Source organism: Magnolia sinica, chromosome 8 (genome assembly GCF_029962835.1).
Source record: "Magnolia sinica isolate HGM2019 chromosome 8, MsV1, whole genome shotgun sequence".
NCBI classification, from domain to species: Eukaryota; Viridiplantae; Streptophyta; class Magnoliopsida; order Magnoliales; family Magnoliaceae; genus Magnolia; species Magnolia sinica.
This window is the reverse complement of record NC_080580.1, coordinates 5,440,913-5,460,154: the sequence shown is the minus strand read 5'-3', so window position 1 is coordinate 5,460,154 and position 19,242 is coordinate 5,440,913. Positions and strand designations below refer to the sequence as shown.

The 19,242-nt window shown below is 40.6% G+C and overlaps 1 protein-coding gene across 2 annotated transcripts; it reads left to right on the top strand.

Annotated features, from left to right (window-relative positions):
• Positions 1–4,124: 4,124 nt before the first annotated feature.
• On the top strand, positions 4,125–17,823 carry LOC131252693 (UDP-glycosyltransferase 76B1-like). 2 transcript variants are annotated; one of them, XM_058253371.1, is made up of 3 exons: positions 4,125–4,276; positions 9,402–9,774; positions 16,832–17,823. In XM_058253371.1, the coding sequence occupies exons 1-3, from the start codon at positions 4,244–4,246 to the stop codon at positions 17,707–17,709; spliced, it is 1,284 nt and encodes a 427-aa protein (XP_058109354.1). In that variant the 5' UTR covers positions 4,125–4,243; the 3' UTR covers positions 17,710–17,823. The 2 variants fall into 2 exon arrangements, with proteins under 2 accessions (XP_058109354.1, XP_058109353.1); XM_058253370.1 differs by lacking the exons at positions 4,125–4,276; positions 9,402–9,774 and adding an exon at positions 14,792–15,342.
• The last annotated feature ends 1,419 nt before the right edge of the window (positions 17,824–19,242 follow it).

Here is a 19,242-nt window from a genome sequence, read left to right as displayed (position 1 = left end):
GCGTAAAAGTTAGCTTTTAGCCACGGTTGCTAAGAAACTTAGGGTAAAAGTGAGCTTTTAGCCATGGTTAGTAAAGAAATGAGGTTAAAAGTTATTTTTTTAGCCACGATTGGTTACAATGAAAGGCTAAAAGTTGTTTTTTTTTTTTTTGTTTTTAGCCACAGTTGTTAAGGAACCAAGGGTAAAATTCAGCTAAAAGTTGTTTTTTTTTTTTTTTTAATAGCCACAGTTGCTAAGGAACCAAGGGTAAAATTCAACTTTTAGCCACAACTACCAAGTAAATGATGATAAAAGTTAGCTTTTAGCCACGGCTACTAAGTAACCGAGGCTAAAAGTCATATTTTAGCATCAATTGCTTATAAAGCGAGATTAAAAATGTGTTTTTTTTAGAATCAGTTGCTAAAGAACTGAAAGTAAAAGTCCATTCTTAGCCATAGTTTTTAAGCAAACTACCCACGGTTTCAAAGTATCCGAGATTAAAGGTTAACTTTTAGCTATTGTTGTTAAAGGACTGATACTAGAAGTCAGCATTTTAACAAAAGTCATCTTTTTAGGCATGGTTACAAAGAAACTAAGGCTAAAAATTAGCTTTTTAGCTACTGTTATCAAATAACGAAGGTTAAAAGTTAGCTTTCAGCCACAGTTGCTAAGAAATTGAGGGTAAAAGTCTGTTTGGAATTGACTTTTAGTCTCAATTGCTGAGGAATCGAGACTGAAAGTTAGCTTCTTACTACAGTTGCTAAGGAACTGAGGAGAAAAATCCACTTGTAGCCATGGTTGTGGGTGAATTGAGGCTAAAAAATGTCCACTTCTAACCTCAGTTGCCATGGAACCTAAGTGAAAAGACAGCTTTTAGCCATGATTTCCAAAGAATTTGGGCTACCGTCAGCTTTTTAGCTACGTTGCCAGATAACCTAGTCAATTTTTAGCCACGGTTGCCTAAGAACTGATGTTAAAAGTCTGCTTTTGTTCTCTATTGCAAAGGAACCAAGGTTACAAATCTAAGCCAACTTTTAACCTCAGTTGCCAAAACTGAGGCTAAAATGTATTTTTAGCCTCAGTTGAAGAAACAATACTAAAAGGCTTTTTTAAGCATTGGTTGCCGACAGAGTGGGTAAAGTTTTTAACCACAAGACTTTCAACATCGATTTGGGTAACTGAGGTGAAACCGAGACTAAGGCTTTAGACACAAATTTTGTACTTTTTAGCCATGATTTTGTACCGAGGCTAAAAGCCTTTTTCTAGTACTCCGTTGTGGCCCTGTTTTGATGTACTCTGTTCTGGCCCTGTTTTGATGTCTGTTATTAGCCTTTCTCACGGTTGCCTCCATCTTTTATTTTCTGTTTTTTAACGAAATCACATGATAGGTAAAGCCCGTCTCTTTCTGTGGTGCTCACCGAAATAATGTACAATCTTTTTTGCCATTTCAACCCACCCACCTCTCAAAAAAGAAAGGTCCACCCATATGCAAGAGCCTAGCATGATCTATTTTATATACTAAGATCTGCAAAATGGCATATTGGCTTTGCATGCGAATGAGTTATACAATTTGGCAAAAGGCCTTTTACACCTTGAAAAGCTATTATTTTTTACTCACCTTGAAAAGCTATTATTTTTTATTGACCTTGAAAAGCTATTTGATTCTATGCATTCATACAAACAGGTACCTACATAACCAGCCTCTCAACCATATTGTATTATTATTTATTTATTTTTAACAGACGCACTCATGCCATAGTAGATTTTCACCACAATGGATGCTCAAACCCATGAACTCATGCTGAAACTCTTGTGAGTCTACCACTGAAGCATGAGTACGGACCCAACCAAGTTGTATGACTATACAACAAATGTTCACATATACATGGCAGCAAAGCTTCACATTGTTAATTTGCACATTAAAGGTAATTCCCATATATCTTTAATCAAGTGGCGTCAGACAGAGGATTCAAATTGGCGTGGGATGGTGGATTAAGGGCTAATTGAAAACCAGAGAATGAACTTCACATGAGGTCTAGCTATGTGGGCCCCACTGTGATACGTGTTGAACATCAACACCGTGCATTTGATGGGTCCCCTTTAAATATGGGTTATTCCAAAAATCAGCTGTATACGGAACTCAGGTGGGACATACCATCTAAATCATGTGAAGGCATGCCTAAAACATATAAAAGCACTTGGTGGGCCCACCTAAAATTTGGATGATATGAAACTTCGTCTGATCCCTCATCCAAGTGGAACACACATAATGGATGGGCTGGATTTGTGAACCACGTCTTGGTGGGCCTAAGAAATTATTATGAATGTTTTAATGGCAGGGTAACCCCTTTCAACTTCTGTATGTGGTGTGGCCCACAAAAGTCATGGATCAACTTGATTTTAAAGCCTGAGTCCCACCATGGAATGGGTCATCCGACTGATGGCACACATCATGGTGGGCCCACACAGCTCGACCTCATGGGAAGTTCCCATAAGGTCATAGAACCATCTCTCTCTCTCTCTCTCTCTCTCTCTCTCTCTCTATATATATATATATATCAAAGAAAAAAAGAAAAAAAAAAAAAGAAAAGAGTGTAGATAGTAGATAACATAGAAAAAGATTAAAAGACAAAACTATTTTATTAAAAAATGAGTAAAAAGCTTTCACATTCTAACAAGAAAATTTTCTAAATAATTACTTTTAAAAATGAAGTCAATTAAAATTTACGTAATAACTAAGTATCTTAATTAAATTAGAATTTGACAAAGATTCCCAACAATCTTTTTTGTTTGACCAGCTTGACCATCATCTAGTTTTGTGGTCAGGCCAAAGTTTCAATACTTAAAATTATTATTTTTTAAATAATAAAAATAAAAATAAAAATTCTATTATCTTGTGCTCTGGAATTATTAGATAAGCCCTAAGGACAGCACACTGCTTGTGACCGCTTGCATAGAGATATCTGCGCCTGGTGCTATGTGGGGTCTACAGAGATATCCGTGGAAAATCCACTCCATATATCTCTTTTGAAAGACCACAATAGGATGAAATTCTAAAAACCAGGAAGATCCAAAAATCAAGTGGGCCACATTAACAAAACAGTGCGAACAACAATGTCCACCGTTGATACCTTCCTGGAGCTGACCATGACGTTCATGTGCTATTTAAACCGTTATTAGAATTATTACCACTCAGATAAATTGTAGAAACAAATATAATCCTGATACAAAACCTCAATCACGGCCTGCGTTCAATCCCCACCGTTTCCTGTGGCATAGCCCACATGAGTTTTCGATTTCCTGATTTTTAGAATCATGGCCTTTCAAAATAGACTATAGTTGATTTGTCACAGGCTTCCCTATGGGAATGCATGGATTCATTCATGCACTTCAATAGGAAGGGTCCAATCATGGCTCCCACTGTAATTTTCTTTCTGAATTGTTTCTTGAGATGGTAGCCAATAATTCAAAAGTGATCCCAGATTGACAGCCAATTTCACAAAAATCATGGGGACCGCACGGCCCAATGGTCCTACGATGGCTGTTTCAACCAAAGTCTAGCCACATTCATGCCCCACTGGATTGGCAAATCCTGGCAAATTATCTTTACTGCCTAATCCACCATGGGGCCCACTGGATGGACGAATATGATCTTTGTTAGTAGCATCTGTTTTTGGTGAAAGGTAAGGGTTCATGTCAAGTGTCCAACACACCAACTCATTGCATGTGGGACTATGGATCACTAAAACAGACTTTTTATACAACAGCCTCCATTGTCTATGGAGGATACCCTAAAAATTTTACAGATTGGAGGATCCTAACCATTACATTAGCGGCCCACAAATAAAAGGCTTGAGAGAAAAAGAAAAAAGAAAAATAATAATAAAACTATCTTTGAAAATTTTGCTAAAGACAGCTAGAGTCTACTACCATGCAGGGAAGTCGCATCCCTACTATTCTTAGTCACTGCGGACGAACGCGGATTAGGTACTATCAGGGGTGTTCATCTGAATGTATAATACGTGCTTGACTTGTCATCGCATGTGTATCAAACATTATACTCTGCCAGAGTATCGATCATATAACTCCATATATGTACAGGGAGAGACTTACCCTGCGTAGCCCAAAAGTCAGTGACCCATTTCCACCGCAGCCTATCAAATCCTCAAAATCAATGGGAGAATAGAAAGTCCTGCAGATCCAAGAAAAGAAAATTCCTCATTTGGTTATTTTTCCACTCCCATTTAAAGGACACATAAATCCCATGCTTCAACTAGTCAATCTCCTACACTCCAAGGTGTTGAAATGTGGAGCCATATCTGGACAGCCGCTTGACCAATCGAGTGCCCTGTTCGACCGGTTGAGTGGGCTCCTCAACCAGTCGAGGAGTGGTGACTCAAAGTTCAGCGATCATAAGTTTTTTGGTTTTGAGGTGCTCGATCGGTCCAGGCCCTTGCTCGACCAGTCAAGGGTTCGCTCGACCAGTCGAGGTTATGCAGATTTGTTTCTGGATTTGATGCAGACTGCGGATTTTTTAATTGGTTTTCGCAGAGGTACGAAAGGGGCGTTGCCTAAACTATAAATAGGGGTCCCTAGGGCTTTTCTAGGGATGATGAGAGTTATTCAAAGGTGTGGGCAAAGAGTTTCTCTATACTTCCAAGGGCGATGTTAGTATATTACCTTGTAATCTTTATTTTTCTTCATAGTGGAAGTTTGCATTCATTGTTTTTTTACCCTTGTGGGGGTTTTTTCCACGTATATCTTGTCTTGTGGTTTGTTTGGAATGCTTTGATTCTTTTTCTAGTTTATATTTCTTCTTGTTTATCATTTGTGGGTGACACCGGAGATTGGATCTCGGTTCATTGCGTTGTTGGCGTGCTGCGCAACAACTCGTATGAAAGCTATTGGTTTAGTTCTATTGGGAGTGATGACAGAAGAAGAGAAGACTAGAATTGAGAAGTTTGATGCTTCAAACTTTGCCTTCTGAAAGATGCATATGGAGGATTATCTGTATTAGAAGGACCTCTATATTCCTTTAGAAAAAAAAAGAGAAGAAACAAGAAAAGATAACAGATGACAAATGGTTTTTATTGGATCGAAAGGTTTTAGGAATGATCCGACTCTCTTTGTCTAAGAGCATCGCCTTCAATATATCCAAGATGAAAACCATAAAAGAATTAATGGAAACCCTAGCAACCCTCAGCGTCCAATAAGGTTCATCTTATGAAACAGCTATTCAACATAAAGATGTCAGATGGTGGGAGCGTGGCTAAACATCTAAACAAGTTCAATACAGTCACGTGCCAGTTAAAATCCGTTGGCATTGTTTTTAAGGATGAGGTCAGAGCGTTATTGATCTTGTCCAGTTTACCAGACAATTGGGATAGTTTGGTGATTGTTGTGAGCAATTCTTCAGGGTTAACAAAACTGAAATTTGATGATGTGGCCGGTCTAATTCTCTGCGAAGAATCTATAAGATAGGCATTAGGAGTTTCAGGAGATTCAGGAAATGCTTTAAACGTTGAAGGAATAGGAAGATCGCTGAACAAAGGAGGCAACAAACACAGACGTTCTAAGTTGAGGAAGAAGTCCAAGGGACCGAAAGACAAAGGTGGGTGTTGGCATTGTGAGAAGAAGGGGCATATGAAACATGATTGCAAGGCACTCAAGAAACAAGAAGGAAGCTCTCAAGGCGGGAAGGATTCATTGAATCGATCTGAGGAGAGTGACACAGGGGCGTTGATCTTATCTCTTGATGTGTGAAATGAGTCTTGGGTTATAGACTCCGGTGCTCCGTTTCATACTACCTCATGTAAGGAAGTTCTGCGTAATTATGTATCAGGTGACTTCGGGAGAGTCTACCTGGGTGATGATGAGTCGTGCAGTATTGTTGGAAAGGGAGACGTTCATGTTAATTAGAAAGACGGAACGACTTTGAAATTGAAGGATGTAGACAAGTACCGAGTTTGAAACGAAACTTGATCTTAGTGGGGCAGTTGGTCGATACCGGTTATATGACGACCTTCACTTATGATTCCTGGAATATCACAAAAGGTGCCTTGGTGATATCTCTACGTAAGAAGGAAGGTACTTTATACGTGACTTTAAGATCGTATAGTTTACTCGCAGTCGCATCAACTGGAGTGAATGGGCAGTTATGACATCAGAGGTTGGGACATATGAGTGAGAAGATAATGAAAATGTTATTGTCAAAAGGGAAGCTACCAGGGCTGAAGTCTATTGACTTAGAATTCTACGAAGACTATGTGTATGGCAAGCAGAAGAGGGTAAGTTTTAAGAAAACAGGACGCGCTCCAAAGACGCATTTGTTGGAGCTTGTACACACTAATGTGTGGTGAACGGCACAAGTATCATCTCTTGGTAGCTCACGTTTTTTGTTTCCTTTATTGATGATGCTAGTAGAAAATTGTGGGTTTTTTTCTTAAAACATACATTTGATGTATTTGATGTATTTAAGAAGTGGAAAGTTATGGTAGTGAGACAGGTAAAATAGTAAAATGTCTCAGATCTGATAATGGGGGAGAGTACTGTGATAAGAAATTTGAGGATTATTGTGTAGCAAATAGAATCAAATATCATAAAACAATTTCAGGGACACCACAGCGGAATGGTATGGCTGAGCACATTAACAAGACTATCCTTGAGCGTGCCAGGAGCATGAGGTTACATGTAGGGTTGCGTAAGATGTTTTGGACAAATGCTATGAATACTACCGCATATCTCATCAATAGAAGTCTCTTAGCATCATTAAATGTTGGGCTAAAAAAAGAAACGTGGACTAGGAAAGAAGTGAACCTTACACATTTCAGAGTGTTCAGTTGCACTTCATATGTTCACATTAATGCAGAGCACAGAAACAAGCTAGATGCGAAGTCCAAAGGTGCATGTTTATAGGCTACGGGAAGCATGCTTTTTGTTACAGATTTTGGGATACAAAAAACAGAAAAATCATTAGAAGAAAAGATGTAGTCTTCAATGAAAAAGTGATGCATAAGGACAGTGTGTAAGAAAATAAGAACGAGGAGAAAGAATCCGTAGAGTTAAAAGAGTTACCGGAAACGGGTGTTACAGCGTCACAGGATGATCATGCACATGAGCATTATGAGGCAGAGCCACAGACACCGATTGTGAGGAGGTCTACTGAGGAGAGGAGACCTACGGTCCAATACTCACCCTCTTTATATTATCTACTGCTGACAGATAATGGTGAATCAAAGTGTTTTGAAGAAGAATTACAATCAGATACACGGGTTAAGTGGGAGCAGGCCATGGATGATGAGATGGACTCTCTTGAGTCTAATCGTACATGGGAGCTAGTCACTCTACCCAAGGGTAAGAAAGTTCTTCATAACAAGTGGGTTTACAGACTGAAAGAGAAACATGATGGTTCGAAATGGTACAAGGCTAGATTGGTTAGAAAGGGTTTCAATAAAAGGCATTTATCAATTTCACTAAAATATTTTCACCGGTAGTGAAAATTCTATGATTCGCATGGTCTTGAGTATAATGGCTACAAAGGACTTACATCTAGAGCAGCTAGATGTTAAGACAACTTTTCTTCATGGGGACCTTGAAGAAGAGATATATATGCATCAGCCGACAGGATACGTGTCACCAGAAAAGGAGAACAAGGTGTGTAGACTGAAGAAGAGTCTATATGGCCTGAAGCAGGCCCCAAGGCAGTGGTACAAGAAGTTCAACAGTTTTATGTCGGGAAACGATTTTAGGATATGTCATGCAGACTATTGTTGTTATTTGAAGAAGTTTGATATGTTGTACATCATCCTTCTTTTGTACGTTGACGATATGCTTGTGGCCGGTTCAAGCATGAAGAACATCTCAGATCTCAAAAGACAACTGTCTAGAGTATTTACCATGAAGGATTTAGGAGTTGCAAAAAAAATCCTAGGCATGAGGATAAAGCGTGACAGGGAAACTAAGAAACTGGTTTTGTCATAGGCAGAGTATATAGTCAAGGTACTTGATCCATTCAATATAAGAGGTGTTAAGCTGGTTAGCACTCCATTAACCAACCATTTTAAGCTATCTAAAGAGAAAGGTACAAAAGATGCAGGAGGAACTAGACTACATGGCTAAAATCCCATATGCATCAGCTATAGGGAGTCTCATGTGTGTTATGGTGAGTACGAGACCAGACATTGCTCAAACAGTGGGAGTTGTTAGCAGGTTCATGAACTGGGAAGGAATATTGGGAAGCTGTGAAGTGGATCCTCAGATATCTGGTAGGTACTGTGCATATAGGGCTGTGCTATGGTGGATCGGAAATCAAGCTACAAGGCTACGTAGATTCAGATTTAATAGGAGATATCGACAGTAGAAAAAGCACTACAGGTTATGTCTTTACTCTAAGTAGTGCTGCAGTCAGTTGGGCCTCTCAGTTATAGAAGATAATATCTATCAGTACGACGGAAGCAGAATATGTTGCGCCTACAGAAGCGTGCAAGGAGATGGTGTGGATGCAAGGTTTCATGGAAGAGTTAGGTAAGAAGCAAGCAGATTGCAAGCTGTATAGTGACAGTCAGAGTGCAATACACTTGGCTAAGAATTTAGCCTTTCATTCAAGGACCAAACATGTTGACATCAGATATCACTTCATATGTTCGTTACTGAAAGATAGATCGATTACTCTAGAGAAGATTCATACAAGTAAGAATCCTGGAGATATGCTGACCAAGGCGGTCACACGAGAGAAGCTGAAGCTCTGTTCAGCTTTGATTGGTCTTCAGGTTTGAAGACGGGGAGGTGGTGCACTCCGGATGAAGAAGACAAAGGTTTATGGCGATTTGTCTCCAAGTGGGAGATTGTTGAGATGTAGAGCCACATCTGGATGACCGCTCGACCAATTGAGTGCCCTGCTCGACTGGTCGAGTGGTCCGCTCGACCAGTCAATGACTGGCTCGACTCAAAGTCTAGCGAGCATAAGTTTTTTGGTTCTGAGGTGATCGACCGATCGAGGGCCCTCCTCGACCAGTCGAGGTTACGCAGATTCGTTTCCGGATTTAATGCGGACTGCGGATTTTTTAATCGGTTTTCATAGAGGTGCGAAAGAGGAGTTGCGTAAACTATAAATACGAGTCCCTAGGGCTTTTGTAGGGATAATGAGAGTTATTCTAAGGTGTGGGTAAAGGGTTTTCTCTATACTTCCAAGAGAGAGGTTAGTATATTACCTTATAATCTTTGTTTTTTTTTCATAGTGAAAGTTTGCATCTGTGGTTTTTTTAACTCTTGTTGGAGTTTTTTCACGTATATCTTGTCTTGCGATTTGTTTGAAATGCTTTAATTCTTTTTCTAGTTTATATTTCTTCTTGTTTATCGTTTGTAGGTGAAACCGGAGATTGGATCTCGGTTCACTGTGTTGTTGGTATGCTGCGCAGCACAAGGGATTCTCTATCACCATAATTCACACAAACTTCCACTCTCCCAATCCATCCAACTTCCCTAACTTCCACTTTGAATTTATAACTGATGGCTTATCATATGGTAAGATATGGACCAAGGACCCCATAACTGCTGTGTACGTCCTCAACAACTCATGCCAAGAACCATTCCATGATTGCTTGTCCCGATTGATATCAGATGGCCCACATGGCCCAGTTACGTGCATCATCACTGATGCAATTTTTTACTGCACGAAAGACATTGCGGATCAGTTGAAGGTCCCGAGAATTTTGTTAGGCACCAGCAGTGCCTCTTGTGTCAACACCATGTCGTCTTTGAAACTTCTACAGCAAAATGGACTCATTTCCATCTCAGGTTCGTCTTTCTGTTAGAGGCTCATTTGGGTGTCTCCCAAATTTTGATTGGCTCCCCTCATGATGTTCTTGAAACCTATTGATCTTAATACGCAGGCAAGAAACTTCTTAAATTGTGGTATGCATCTTTACAAACCTTGGTTTGGTGCTACAGCCAAACACACCATGTATACCAAGCATCTCAGACCATGTATATCAAGCATCTCAGATGTACCACATCTGACAATTAACTTAATATCTCTCTCTCTCTCTCTCTCTCTCTCTCTCTCTCTCTCTCTCTCTCTCTCTCTCTCTCTCTCTCTCTCTCTCTCTCTCTATATATATATATATATATATATATATATATATATCTTCATGAGCAATAGAAGCAATCATCGGACACTTGATACACTGATATAAGCAATCTAGAGTATCCGAATTGCCTCTATATACACTTTTCGGACAATCTTAATAGTCTGATTTTCTAGTTGAACTAGGACAGCTGATCTTCTTCTTCTTCCTTTTTAAGATATCCATTCGGTATCCACCAGTTGGATGGTCAAGATCATTTGATCTTATCAATTCTTAAGCTATGCTCCATGGAAGCGGATTTCTTGAAAATCCTTTCCCATGGAGCTCCTTCGCCGAATGCTACTTGGGGCTCACCGTGATGGTTCTGAAAAATACAACTTGTCCATCCGTTTTTTCAGATGATTTTAGGGCATGAGATAAAAAATCAGTTGGATCCAAAATTAAAGGCTGCCATAGGAGAGGGAATAGTCGGGAAAGAGTTTTCCACCGTTGAAACCTCACTTAGCTCTATCTTGATATTTATATGCCATCCAAACTGTTTATAATTTCAATCCCACTGGAACGAAGTGAAAACACAAAACTATTAACCTCGTACTAAACTTTTGTAGCCATACAAATACATAAACGGTGGTCACTGAATCTCAACTATTTCCTCTTGTGCGGCCCACTTGAATTTTTGGTCCACCTGATCTTTGATCTCATGCCCTAATATGATCTGAAAAAATGGATAGACGTGTGGATTTTTCAGAAACATCATAGTGGGTCCCACGTATCATCCCAGCCCAAGAACTTCCTGCAAAAGAGAGACCATAGTTTGAAATTTTACCTTGAGTAGGGTAAATGGGCCAGAGTCTATCTGGTCTCGATTCGACTCATGACTCACCTGAGTTGGGGGAGGTTGAATCGTTATCCCAAGCCAGAATGGACTCAACTGAACTGAGTCCGAGTTGACTCGGATGAGCACATGGGTCAAGTATCTAGCCCATCCCCTCAACTCATTTAGGCTCATTTCCAACCCCAAGTATGTATAAATCCTATTAGAAAAATGAAATACAAGGAAACATATATGATTTATTCTTTATTGAAGAAAAATGCAACAAATAACATGGCTGGGGGAACTTTTGTTGGGACCATTTAGTGATCATGAACATTCATTTGGTGGGCCCCACTGTGAAACTTCCCTACATATTTCACAAAACGTACAGCGGGGTTACAAAAATACATTTAACTCTACAAACAAGTAGACATACTAATGAATCCATCTTTACCAGATGGGGAGCCAAACACACTTATTCCTGAAATTCCACCCCTCAGCATCAAGGACATTCCAGACATTGGCACGGCAGATCCTGAAATCTTTGAGCATATGGAGACCAAGACTCACAATGCAATGAGGTCTGCTTTGGGTTAAATCATGAACACATTTGATGGTCTTGAATCAACTGAGTTGGCAAAAATTAGACATGATATTCATCCCATGCCATTGTTTGAAGGGGGCCCGCTCTATAAATTCTCACCGGGATCATCAAACAGCATACTAACACAAGACTACAGTTGCATGGCATGGGTAGACAAGCAGGTGCCACAGACCGTGATTTACATCAGCTTCAGGAGCTCAGGTTCCCTTGATAAAAAAAACCGTGGTGGAGATAGCCTGGGGGCTAGCCAACAGTGACCAGCCCTTCTTGTGGGTTCTCCGGCCCGGCTCCATCCATGGCCATGATTTGGTCGAACTACCTGAAGGGTTTGAAGAGAAGACACAGGAGAAGGGCCAGATAGTTAACTAGGCCCCACAACAAGAAGTGCTGGCCCACCCATCAGTGGGAGTTTATTGGACACACAATGGTTGGAATTCTATGTTGGAGAGCATATGTGAAGGGGTTCCTATGTTATGTTCTCCTTATTTATGGGACCAAAATTTGAATGCTAGGTATGTGAGCCATGTTTGGAAGGTGGGAATACAAGTTGAGAATGGGTTCGATAGAAGTGAGATAGAGTGGGCCATAAGAAGATTGATGGTGGAGATTGAAGGGAAGGAGATAAGAGAGAGAGAGTACAAGATCTAAAGGAAAATGCAATGCATTGTATAGAGAAAGGAGGTTCTTCATATGAGTCATTAGAGAGTTTGTTTGTTCTTATCATGTCATTGTAATGCCTCTTTTCTTATCATATTTCATCTGTATTTTCATTCTATGGCAAGCTACGACAAGATGTATGTGATCAAATAGGCACCTTGTTTCAGTGTAACTATATTCCTTTGATGTTAAATGGTGCACTGATTGAAATTTAGGCTGTATGTGAACTTTCAATACAATCATTTCTTTCTCGTAAATGGATCAACAGTCAACACAGATAGAATATACAATCCAGTGCAAACAGTGGGATGAGCCATTAGAGCTGACCATGATGTTTATATGCCATTTAAACCGTTATTAGAATTATTACCACTCAGATAAATTGTAGGAATAAATATAATCCTGATACAAAACTTCTATCATGGCCCGGCGTTCAATCCCCACGGTTTCCTGTGGTATAGCCCACATGAGTTTTTGATTTCCTGATTTTTAGAATCATGGCCTTTCAAAATAGATTATAGTTGATTTGTCACAGGCATCCCTATGGGAATGCCTGGATTTATTTTTGCACTTCAATCGGAGGGTTTCAATCATGGGTCCAGGGTCACAGTCAATCCGCTTCTAGCCCAAAGGGAATGCATGGTTCATTCATGCACTTCAATAGGAAGGGTCCAATCATGAGTCCCACTGTAATTTTCTTTCTGAATTGTTTCATTAGATGGTAGCCAATAATTCAAAAGCGGTCCCAGATTGACACCCAATTTCATAAAAATCATGGGGACCGCACGGCCCAATAGTCCTACGATGGCTTGCAAAGAGACTGCATCAACCAAAGTCTAGCCACATTCATGCCCCACTGGATAGGTAAATCCTGGCAAATTTTCCTTACTGCCTAATCCACTGTGGCCTACTGGATGGACGAATCTGATCTTTGATGGTACCATCTGTTTTTGGTGAAGGGTAAGGGTTCATGTCAAGTGTCCAACACATGCACCAACTTATTGCATGTGGGGCCTAAGGATCACTAAAACAGACTCTTTATACAACAGCTTCCATTGTCTATGGAGGATACCCTAAAGATTTTAGAGATTGGAGGATCCTAACCATTACATTAGTGGCCCACAAATAGAAGGCTTGGGAGAAAAAAGAAAAAAGAAATATAATAATAAAACTATCTTTGAAATTTTTGCTAAAGACAACTAGAGTCTGATACGGGAAGTCGCATCCCTACTATTCTTAGTCACTGCTGACGGACGCGGATTAGGTACTATCCCCATCAGGACGAATGCGGATTGCGCGCTACCCCCGCTGTCTACAGCTGGGAACAGGCAGAGCTTTGAGGGGCTACCGTGATGTATGGGTCTTAACCACACCGTCCATCCACTTTTTCGTATTATTTTAGGATACAATCCCAAAATTAAAGTAGATTTAAGACAGATATGGACTACACAATGGGGATTAAACTCTTACCGTTGAAAACTTGTTGGGGGCCACGGAAGTTTTGGATGGAGCTAATATTTGTGTTTTCTCTTGATCCAGGTGTAACTTTATCAATAGGTTGGATGGAAAATAAACTTCACGGTGGGCCCTAGAAAAGTTTCGACGGTGAGAATCATTATCACCGCTGCCTCCTGTGGTGTGGTCCACCTAAGCCTTGGACGGTGTGGATAAGGCCCATACATCACGGTGACCACTCAAAGCTCCAGCCCGTTCCCAGCTGGAGACGGCCCGGTAGGACCCAATCCGCGTCCCACCATCAGAACCATGCAAGAGATGAGGTCCCGGTAGGATCTATGTGGGGCCCACCGTCATGCATTTGTTTTGTCTATGCCATCCATCCATTTTAATGGATCAATTTAAAGCATGAGCCCAAAAAAGAGAAATGGAACGCTTGGGTGGACCACACCACAAGAAGCAGTTATGACAATGACACCCGCCGTTGAAACCTTCTTATGGTCCATAATGTTTATTTTCCACCCAACCTGTTCATAAGGTCAGACGGTAGTTGATGATGAAGGGTAAACATAAATACCAACTTGATTCAAAACCTATGCGCCCCCAAGAGGTTTTCAACAATAGGCATTCCGTCCCCACTGTTTTCTGTGGTGTGATCCACTCGAAACTTAAAGCTGACTCTTTTTGGGTTAATTTCATAAAATGATTTACCAATATATATAGATAAAATAAATACATTAAGGTGGGGCCCCATAGAGCTCCTGCTAGGACCATCCATCTGGTACCCAATCTGTTTCCTCAGTTAAATATGCAAATACTAAAGACAAAACCTTATGATAGGCATTTAATCATTTAAAAAATTGCAGGCAGTCGATACAAGTAATCCAAATTAAACTGTCCAAATAATAGATCTCCGCTGAAATGTATCTAAAATAAGAAGTTACATTTCATTGATTATCTTATTAATGAATTCGCAGTGGTTAAGAATGTCTCACTATGCTGATGCAACAATCAAAGTGTCCACTAATCAGAGGTTAGGATCATCCAACTAGTTTGATTTCCAAACTGCGACTTATCAACAGTGGGGTCCACCAAAAAATTTAATTGAATGTATACCACGTGCTTGACTTTTCATTGCATGTGTATCAACATCATACTCTGCCAGAGTATCATATAACTCCCTATATCCATACAGGGAGACCCCAAAGTCAGTGACCCATATCCATTGCAGCCGATCAAATCCTCAAAATCAATGGAAGAATCGAAAGAGCTGCAAATCCAAGAAAAGAAAGTCCCTCATTTGGTTATTTTGCCAATCCCATTTCAAGGCCACGTAAATCCTATGCTTCAACTGGCCAATCTCTTACACTCCAAAGGATTCTCTATCACCGTAATTCACACAAACTTCCACTCTCCCAATCCATCCAACTTCCCCAACTTCCACTTCGAATTTATAGCTGATGGCTTATCAGATGGTAAGATATGGACCGAAGACCCCATATCTGCTGTGTACGTCCTCAACGACTCATGCCAAGAACCATTCCGTGATTGCTTGTCTCGACTGCTATCAGATGGCCCACATGGCCCGGTTACGTGCATCATCACTGATGTGGCTTTTTACTGCACGGAAGACGTTGCGGATCAGTTGAAGGTCCCGAGAATTTTGTTAGGCACCAGCAGCGCCTCTTGTGTCGCCACCATGTTGTCTTTGAAAGTTCTGCAGCAAAATGGACTCATTTCCATCTCAGGTTCGTCTTCCGGTTAGAGGCTCGTTTGGGTGTCTCCCAAATTTTGATTGGCTCCCCTCGTGATGTTCTTGAAACCTATTGATCTTAATACGCAGGCAAGAAACTTCTTAAATTGTGGTATGCATCTTTACAAACCTTGGTTTGATGCTACAGCCAAACACACCATGTATATCAAGCATCTCAGATGTACCACATCTGACAATTAACTTAATTTATATATATATATATATATATATACACATACTCTTCATGGGCAATAAAAGCAATCATCGGACACTTGATACAGTGATATAAGCAATCCAGAGTATCCGAATTGCCTCTATATATACACTCTTCGGACAATCTTAATAGTCTGATTTTCTAGTTGAACTAGGACAGCTGGTCTTCTTCTTCTTCCTTTTTAAAGTATCCATTCGGTATCCACCAGTTGGATGGTCAGGATCATTTGATCTTATCAATTCTTAAGCTATGCTCCACGGAGGCGGATTTCTTGAAAAGCCTTTCCCATGAAGTTCCTTCTCTGGATGCTACTTGGGGCTCACCGTGATGTTTCTGAAAAATCCATCCCGTCCATCTGTTTTTTCAGATCATTTTAGGAATTGAAAGGAAAAATCAGGTGGATCCAAAATTAAAGGCTGCTATAGGAGAGGGAAAACTGGGGAAAGAGTTTTCCACCGTTGAAACCTCACTTAGCTCTATCTTGATGTTTATATGCCATCAAAACTGTTTATAATTTCAATCCCACTGGATTGAAGTGAAAACACAAAACTATTAACCTTATACTAAACTTTTGTAGCCATACAAATATTTAAACGGTGGTCACTGAATCTCAACTATTTCCTCTTGCGTGGCCCACTTGAATTTTTGATCAACCTGATTTTTTATCTTATGGCCTAATATGATATGAAAAAACGGATGGACGGGTAGATTTTTCAGAAACATCATAGCGGGTCCCACGTAGCATCCCAGGGCAGGAACTTCCTACAAAAGCCTTTTAGCCGGAAATCTTCGTCCGTGATGAGAGACCATTATTTGAAAATTTTCCTTGAGTAGGGTAAATGGGCCAGAGTCTATCTGGTCTCGATTCGACTCACGACTCACCTGAGTTGGGGGAGGGTGACTCGTTATCCCAAGCCAGAATGGACTCAACTGAACTGAGTCCGAGTTGACTCGGATGAGCACATGGGTCAAGTATCTAGCCCATCTCCTCAACTCAGTTAGGCTCATTTCCAACCCCCAAGTATGTATAAATCTTATTAGAAAAATGAAATACAAGGAAACATATATGATTTATTCTTTATGAAGTAAAATACAACAAATAACATGGCTGGGGGAACTTTTGTTGGGACCATTTAGTGATCATGAACATTCATTTGGTGGGCCCCACCATGAAACTTCCCTACATATTTCACAAAACATACAGTGGGGTTACAAAAATACATTTAACTCTACAAACAAGTAGACATACTAATTAATCTGTCTTTACCAGATGGGGAGCCAAACACACTTATTCCTGAAATTCCACCCCTCAGGATCAAGGACATTCCAGACATGGGCACGGCAGATCCTGAAACCTGTGAGCGTATTGGGGTCGGGATTCATAATGCAATGAGGTCTGCTTTGGGTTACATCATGAACACATTTGATGGTCTTGAATCAACTGAGTTGGCAAAATTTAGACAAGAAATTCATCCCATGCCATTGTTTGAAGTGGGCCCGCTCTATAAATTCTCACCGGGATCATCAAACAGCATACTAACACAAGACTACAGTTGCATGGCATGGCTAGACAAGCAGGCGCCACAGACCGTGATTTACATCAGCTTCGGGAGCTCAGGTTCCTTTAATGAAAAAGATGTGGTGGAGATAGCCTGGGGGCTAGCCAATAGTGACCAGCCCTTCTTGTGGGTTCTCCGGCCTGGCTCCATCCACGGCCATGATTTGGTCAAATTACCAGAAGGGTTTGAAGAGAAGACACGGGAGAGGGGCCAGATCGTTAAGTGGGCCCCACAACAAGAAGTGCTGGCCCACCCATCCGTGGGAGGTTATTGGACACACAATGGTTGGAATTCTACATTGGAGGGCATATGTGAAGGGGTCCCCATGTTGTGTTCCCCTTATTTATGGGACCAAAATTTGAATGCTAGGTATGTGAGCCATGTTTGGAAGGTGGGAATACAACTTGAGAATGGGTTCGATAGAAGTGAGATAGAGTGGGCCATAAGAAGATTGATGGTGGAGATTGAAGGGAAGGAGATGAGAGAGAGGGTAAGTGCTCTGAAGGAAAATGCAATGCGTTGTATGGCAAAAGGAGGTTCTTCATATGAGTCATTAGAGAGTTTGGTTGATCTTATCATGTCATTGTAATGCCTCTTTTCTTATCATATTTCATTTGTATTTTCATTCCATGGCAGCTACAACAAGATGTATGTGATCAAATAGGCTTTTGTTTCAGTGTAACTATATTCCTTTGATGATAAATAGTGCACTGATTGAAATTTAGGCTGTACATGAACTTTTCAAAACAACCATTTCTTTCCCTTAATGGATCAACACAGATAAAATATACAATCCAGTGCGAACAGTGGGCCACACTATTAGAGTTGGGCACAGGATGACTCGACTCGTCCAAATCATTCAGACCCGACTCAATCCGAACCGAGTGGTCGTGATTCAATCCGAATCGAGTAGACTTCGCCCAATCTGAACTCAAATCAAGCCGAGTTCAAATCACCAAGTAACTCGACTCGACTCAACTCGAAATCCAACTCGGTACTGACTCGACTCGATCCAAAACCCGTCTCGTGTGTGTGTGTGTGTGTGTGTGTGTGTGTGTGTGTGTGTAACTCCATATTTGGCATTTCTTATCTGAGATACCGTGTAGTTAATAGAGAGGCTACAATTCCGGCATGTGCACCTAGGTTTCGAGTTGCGATTTCAGACTATGGATACCCGCTTCACCTGACCCGACTTGGCACCTGTGACTGGATCGGACTCGGTCCGGATTAGTTCAAGCTAGACCTAGACTCGAATTGCGTTAGGTATGCTGGCCTCGATAATGAGTTGGGACGAGTTCTGGTCAGGTCTATTTCAAAACTGGATTGAGTAGGTCAACCCTAACTCGGTCCAAATCGACCGGATGCCCAGCTCTACACACCATGATGATCACTTGTGGTTTTTTTTTTTTTTTTTTTTTTTTAAATTTGTCGAGTTTTCACGAATTTCTTCAAGTTCAGTTGGGTTTTTCTCAATTTTTGACTGGGTCGTGTCCCGATTGAGTTTTTCTCGAGCCCTGATGAAGTCTAGTTGATCGAAGGTCCTTTTTTTTTCTTTTCTTTTTTTCTTTTTTTTTTTTTTCAATTTTTAAGCTATTGTATGAGATGGTGACAATCAATTGTTTTGTGGCCCCATCAGTACATTGAGTCCAAAGCTTGGTTTGTGGTGGGCTAAGGGCATGTTTGGACATACCATCTAAAGAAGGATTCAGAGTCAATACCCTTGTCTCCATCTGACACGATGGTTCCCAAACGTCGGTTTCAGCCTACAGGATGATGTTGATGAAAGGACGAGTTGGAGACCCTTGTACGCACTAACTACCCGCCCCTTGTAAAATATTAAAAATAAAAAATAAAAAAATCCATTCTCATGTGTTGTGGAATTATTAGATAAGTCCAAAGGGAATGAATGGATTCTTTCATGCACGTCAATGGGAAGGTTCCAATCATGGGTCCCACTTTAATTGTCTTTCTAAATTGTTTCATTTGATGGTGGCCAATAAGTCAAAAATGGGTGTTGAAAGTGCACAACAGATTTTTTTTATTTTTTTTTTAATGAAATAGATTATATTCAACCAGAAATGAACATTATACAGACTAGACAGGCTTGCGGGCTCCCACCCAA

Bases quoted from the DNA above. Each gene is read 5' to 3' on its own strand.
- LOC131252693 (XM_058253370.1), top strand. From the start codon at position 14,847: ATGGAAGAATCGAAAGAGCTGCAAATCCAAGAAAAGAAAGTCCCTCAT. The intron at 15,343-16,831 runs GTTCGTCTTCCG...TGTCTTTACCAG, and splicing joins TGGACTCATTTCCATCTCAG to ATGGGGAGCCAAACACACTT.